The following is a 6000-nucleotide window of genomic DNA, read 5'->3' on the forward strand; positions in this document are numbered from 1 at the left end:
GTATCAGGCGGCCCTGCTCCCTCCAGGTTGGGTGCTGCTGAATTGGTAAATTCTTGGGGACGGAGGATGTGTTTAACCACATCTTAACACAAATGGAATCCAGAACTAAAAGCATTTGAATTAAATAGAGGAACTTACTTTTTTTTTTATATGCGTAACATGCTGTATGTAATATGATCTGTTGAGAACTGTCAAACTGCACAAAAATACACATTTGTCTCAATTTAGAGCTTCACAATGTCTCGACAATAGGATGCATTTGATCGATTCTCATTCTACACAAGTAACTATTTCAGAATTTACTCTAAAGGTTGGTTATAGAGGAATATGAAAGGATGTTCACTTTATTCCGATTATGTATGCAGAAAATTACTGTTTTAATCTGTGAAACTGCTAGCGACACGCATGGCTAATGTACATGTAGAAACAATGTAATTTTGCTTTGGTGGTTATACTTAAATTCATAAGATTGCTAATTAATCTACTAAACTGTTCCCATTAATCAAGTTAAATATCATGACAAAGAACAAAATTCATCTTGTTTATGTAAATGTAGTAAAACTCATTTTTAAATAGACAATACGTTTCAGTATGGTGCCTTACAACTTGCTAGTTTGAGGAAAATAAATGCTTCACCAACCCACAAGTTAAAATGATTACTTATAATCACTACTGTAAACATTTGGTTTGGATTCAAAAAGTTTTGCGAGTTGAAAACAAGTCTACGCGCTGTCGGTTTATGTATGTTTAGCTTCATTTGAGCTGCTCTGCCTCGGCCCATCCCCTCTCACCCGCTCTGCCTTTATCCCACAAAAGAAACTTGTTTCCGGGATATGTGCGTCAGCCTCTGAGATGTGAATGACCCACCAGCACAAAAGCCAAGACCCCCTGACTAGAAAAGGGGTGGGGGGTGCCATGATGGTGGTGATGTCACTTTGCCAAAATTGTGCGCCGAGCACACAGAAGGAGGCGAAATCCCTTCAGGCGGGCATTAAAAGCTCACCAACTTCGATATGTGTTCTTTCCAGTCTAAACTCAAGGCCTTGGTCTTATCAAATATTGAATCTTGAATTTCTCGTTTCTTGTTTTATGCACAACCGGCGTAATTCACATGTCTCCACAGACAGTTTTTTTTTTTTTCTTCTTCCATCTTTTGCATGAAAAGGTCTTTTGTTTCCAGCTGTGTAAATAGGGAAGAGACTTTGTTTTGCGGCCATTTGTTGTTCCCAAATGTGTGTTTTTCTGCCTTCCTTATCAGTCACCGACTTGTGCCGGCACACACATAATTAGTGCTATCAGTTTCACTGTCCCTTTTCTCCCCCGGGAATTAGCATAACAAAGAATTTTTCCGCCGCCTCAGACTTTCACATTTCTCAAACCCTTAAATGAGTCACTGCTTCGAACATGGACCCTCTGGAAAACCAGTGATCTTCTGTTATGTTTTTCAGCTGCAGCACGTCTTGAAATGAGGGAAATGAATGAAGGTTTAGTGTTGTCAAAGGATGGGGCCAATCGGTAAACACAGAAATCAGTTTGAAACAAAAGAAAGAAAATAAAACAAATGTTTGTGTTGTACAGTTTATCCAACATCACTCAAAATCGTCTTGAATTAAAGTTCCTATTAAATTGAATTAAGTGCTGGCAACATAACAGCCTGGCTCTTGGATACATCCTCCATTGTATTCACCAGTGGCCAAGAAACTGTAAATATGTTATTGTTTACCGCAGAAGTTTCATACCCAGGATTTCTTAAGGTCAACATTTCTTCTGGCACACTGAGCCTGAACTGCACCTTATTCCCCTTTAATTTAACAGCTCCGGCAGCTTTTCTAGTTAAATCGACTGTTCATTATTGAGACCCATTTTACGAAGGGGCTGTGAGGTGCAATTTAATGAATCTCTGGCACAAAGCTCCCTTTCAGTGCTGCGCGAAGAATAGAGGCTATTTAGACCCTGTAGGGCTTTATGTCAAAGGCAGCCCATAATAGTTGTCAGGCCAGGGCAGAAATTCCCACTGGCCTGGGAATGCACTAGAAATCAACTTTTGCCATGAGCAGATTAAAACACAAGTAAGCAGTTGGGAAGATTCCCCCCCAAATAAGTGGCATCTGTTTTGGCACAAAGATTTTCCCACAGAAAGACGCCTGTCTCACTACTGTATGGCCACGGTTTGATAGCCGGGTTGGTTTCAGTGGCTCAATGGATGGTAATTAGATTAAAAGTTACTTTTCACTAAGCGATCCGGGCATAAGAAAGTGGGATACTTTAACTGTTTTAATTGTGTTTAGAAGTAAGTGAGAAATCCTTCATAATGGTGGTCAGGATATTAGCTTTTGTTTTTCACTAATATTTTCTGCTTGCATGTGCTTTAATTTAGCCAAAGAAAATGAGCTTTTAAGTTAAATGGGGAGATTTTAGTGTAACAGTTCAGCCCGGCTATAATCCTCCATTCACTGGGATTTAAAAGGCTTTTCTTCTCGCTGTTACTGTAATATCATCCAGTTTCATGAAAGCTTTTTTTTTTTTTTATTGGTTGAAAGCACTCGTGAACAGTTGAAGTGAAGGGGGAGAGCTCTGACAGAGGTTATTGTCTTGGGCTCAGCAGGGAATTTCAGACAAATCCCTCTTTGATGCAGGTGGTCGGGCACAAGCAAAGAGTTAAGTCCTGCGGTCCCTTCGCTCCTCCTCTTTGATGTTCTGACATCATTAGTCCGGCCCCCTGAAAGATTTCCCCGTATCCCTCGGAGCCCGTCACTTTCTACTCTGCAATGTTTACAGGAACTTCATGAGCGTCAGGACCAAGTGTTCATCCGAGGAAGAAAGACATGCTCTGAAGACGATTTTGGTTCCGGGATCACAGTGGAAGCCACAGGTGTAGCCGCCGGGCTCAACAGAGTAATGGCTGTTCAGACTGCAATCATGAACCCTCAGTTCATGAATTTCTGCTTCCCTGGCTCTGTGATGGAGTATGAGGTGGAAAAAAGTCTGGATGGTAGTCTCCTGGGTGAGACGGAAAACGACGAGGACTACAAAGAAACCACCAGAGACTTGCTGAGCTTCATAGACTCGGCCTCCAGCAATATCAAGTTGGCTCTGGACAAGCCCGTGAAATCCAAAAGGAAAGTCAACCACCGGAAGTACCTGCAGAAACAGATCAAACGCTGCACGGGCATTATACCGCCGGGAAACGGAGCGGAAGCTCCGATAAAGAGACAGAGCTCCCCTTTGACTCAGCCGAGCCCGCTGCAGAGCAAAACCCTGCCTAAGCGTGACGGGATCCAGGCCAACTTGCAGAGCAAGAGCCTGGCAGCCCTCTTTAGCCCTGTGAAGGATACGAGGGGCGAGAAAGCCAAGAAGCCCCCCCTGAGGCATCGCAACCTGCCACCTTCCTTCTTTACGGAGCCTACGAACTGCTCCAAAGTCAGCTCCACGTCCGGGATGACGCTGAAGGACCTGGAGCGGGGGAACCCCGAGGCCGCGGAGTTCTTCGAGCTCCTGGGGCCGGACTACAGCAACATGGCCAGCGAGCAGGACCTTTACCACGGTATGTCTCTCAGGGTGCAGCCGGACCTGGGAGGCCCGGACCCGGCTTCCTACGACGCTCACCATCTGGTCAGCGGGCTCCTCTACTCCGAGCCCTGGATCAACTGCCCGGGAGCCTCTAAGAAAGTGGGGGAGAGCCTGCGCTCGGGCCTGGCCCAGCCCCCCGTGTACTGTCAGTCCGACGCCATCTCAGGGAGCGTAGAAGACAACGCACTGTGCACTTTGACCTTCCCCAACTTCTTCACAGACTGCTCCACACCTCAGGTCACCTACGATGTCAGTGGGGGTTATAACAGAGCTAATTATTCATCTCTATGAGAAACTGACCATCCTGTTGTTAGAGGAGCTGGGTAATCACAGAAAGTTTTAACAGTAGTTTCAGAGAGTTTTATATCACTGTTGTAGTAGAAATATTTATCCGACATGTCGTACTTTTCTTTATCTCAGGCAATATACAGTAAAACGAAATCACATTGTGCCTCAGCTCTGGCACGAAGCTATTTCAAGACTTTGTCAATCACACATTAGATCACAACATTTTCATTATTTTCAGGAATAGCTGTTGGTTTAGTCGACTAAACATCAGGTTAGTCACTTTATATTTCCACAAGCCTGTTAAATACCAACTAATTCTACTGAAAATATAATGTCAACTATGTCTGATGCCCTGTTTGCGTTATAAACCTTTATAGCTCTGAATATATTTTCAGCTGGCAGATTCATTGCTTGTGCAGATTTTTGTTGTTGTTTGTTTCTCATGAAAAAAAAAAAAGCCTTTAACGTATCTAGCTATTATATGAAGAAAAAATAAAGCTGGTCTTTATCACTGCTTCTGTGTCCATCATTGAAAGTGTTATTATCAGAAAAGTGTAAGAACACTTAATAACATGCATTCACTCAGCCTTGCACTGAATTAAATGCTGCTGGGGAAACCCTGTGTGCAGCATGATTCATTTTACATTTCTCCTGGGACTAAAAAGCAGGCTTGTATGCTGCTCATGCCACAAAATCACCTCGGAATACTGTCAATGAAATATAAATGTTCATTCAAATGGTAAACCTCTAAACTGTGACGCTTAACTTAATTAACGGAGTTCATATTCAACAAACACTTGATGATTTTGTGTCCCACCGAATGTCATGATTAAGCTCAATCCCATAAATCTAAATGTATTCCTGCTTGAGTCGTTGAGTCATTTAGTGGCTAATTTTAACATGTGAGAAAGTCTAAAAACTTCTAAATGCATAACTGAAAACAAAAAAGAAAGGTCTCCCTGGATGTTTGAATACCAAGAACCCCACTAACGGTATGCATGTTTACACCCCTCTGCTGGCTGGTGAAGGGTTATTCATTTACATTTTAACAATGAGGTAAATCCCAGAGTGGACACGCTGAAGAGTCCACAGTGAAGCCTTCAAATGGAAGCCACTGAAAGAGTGCATGAACATTTCCCAAGTGAAAAAAGTGGCCCATGTTAAAAACACTGAAACTGTTCACTCTTAAGACACCATCTGCTTGTAATGTGATGATAAACTGTTGTATTGGGAGCAAAAAATACAATATTTTAAAGTCAAAGGATGCTGTTCATTTTTTCATACATCTCAACATTGCCTTGCAGCTTGACTGATGATTCCTCCTCCACAGCAGTGAGCTACACAAAACAAAATGTGCCAGGATGTCTACTTCCTTGTCATTTTTTTTGCCAAGGAGTCACAGTAAAGTGTGATAAGCGGAGGTAAAATTCATATTTTTTGTGCAGCCCACTCTAGATGAAATTGGACTATATGTGGCCTCTGAACTAGGATGTGTTTGGCCCCTCCGAATTAAGGGATATAAAGTTTTTTATGTCTTAAACTTTGTAGTTTTGTGACATTAATTAATTAATTGCAGCCTCGCTTATTTTTAAATGCTTACATTAAAGTTATATGTGCCAAAGTAATTTTTTTCACTTAGTTTCTTGGTGTGATTTCAATGAAATTACAGTATGAGTTTTTTGTCAATAAATAGTCTTCTGTTGAATCAATGCAGATCCAAAATGTCCTCTCCAAAAGTTAAATATTCCTCTCTTGTCCTCTCCAAAAGTTAAATATTCCTCTCTTGTGTGTGAGTTCACTTCTGATCCTGAACTGAAATTTCACTTGAAGGAAACGGAATCGGTGCTCCCGCCCCCCCCCCCGCCCCCTACATTGCCTTTCTATCTTTCCCACCTCCTCTTCTTCCTGTGCTGATTCAGGCATGTGAGCAGTTGCTGTGTAGTTCCACTAGAGGGCAGTGATGTTCTGTTGAAAACCCTGTAACAACCACTCCCATACAGGCAGCAGTGATGTGAAACATGATGTATGTAACTGTAGCCTTCACATGTCTTTTTCATCAGTGGTTCTGTCCTGGATTTATTAAATTGAACAGCGATAAAAAAAAAAAAAAAAAAAAAAAATCAAACCACATTTCAAAATCTT

General features: G+C 42.0%; 1 protein-coding gene across 1 annotated transcript; it reads left to right on the plus strand.

Moving 5' to 3' along the window:
- Positions 1 to 2630: 2630 nt before the first annotated feature.
- On the plus strand, positions 2631 to 4252 carry fam181b (family with sequence similarity 181 member B; the record flags this gene model as incomplete). Its single annotated transcript, XM_080514465.1, is given in 2 exon segments — positions 2631 to 2662; positions 2664 to 4252. Coding segments are annotated over 2 exon segments (1230 nt in total). The 3' UTR covers positions 3862 to 4252.
- Positions 4253 to 6000: the final 1748 nt, after the last annotated feature.

The sequence above is a fragment of the Blennius ocellaris genome (genome assembly GCF_963422515.1).
Source record: "Blennius ocellaris genome assembly, chromosome: 2".
Classification (NCBI taxonomy): Eukaryota; Metazoa; Chordata; class Actinopteri; order Blenniiformes; family Blenniidae; genus Blennius; species Blennius ocellaris.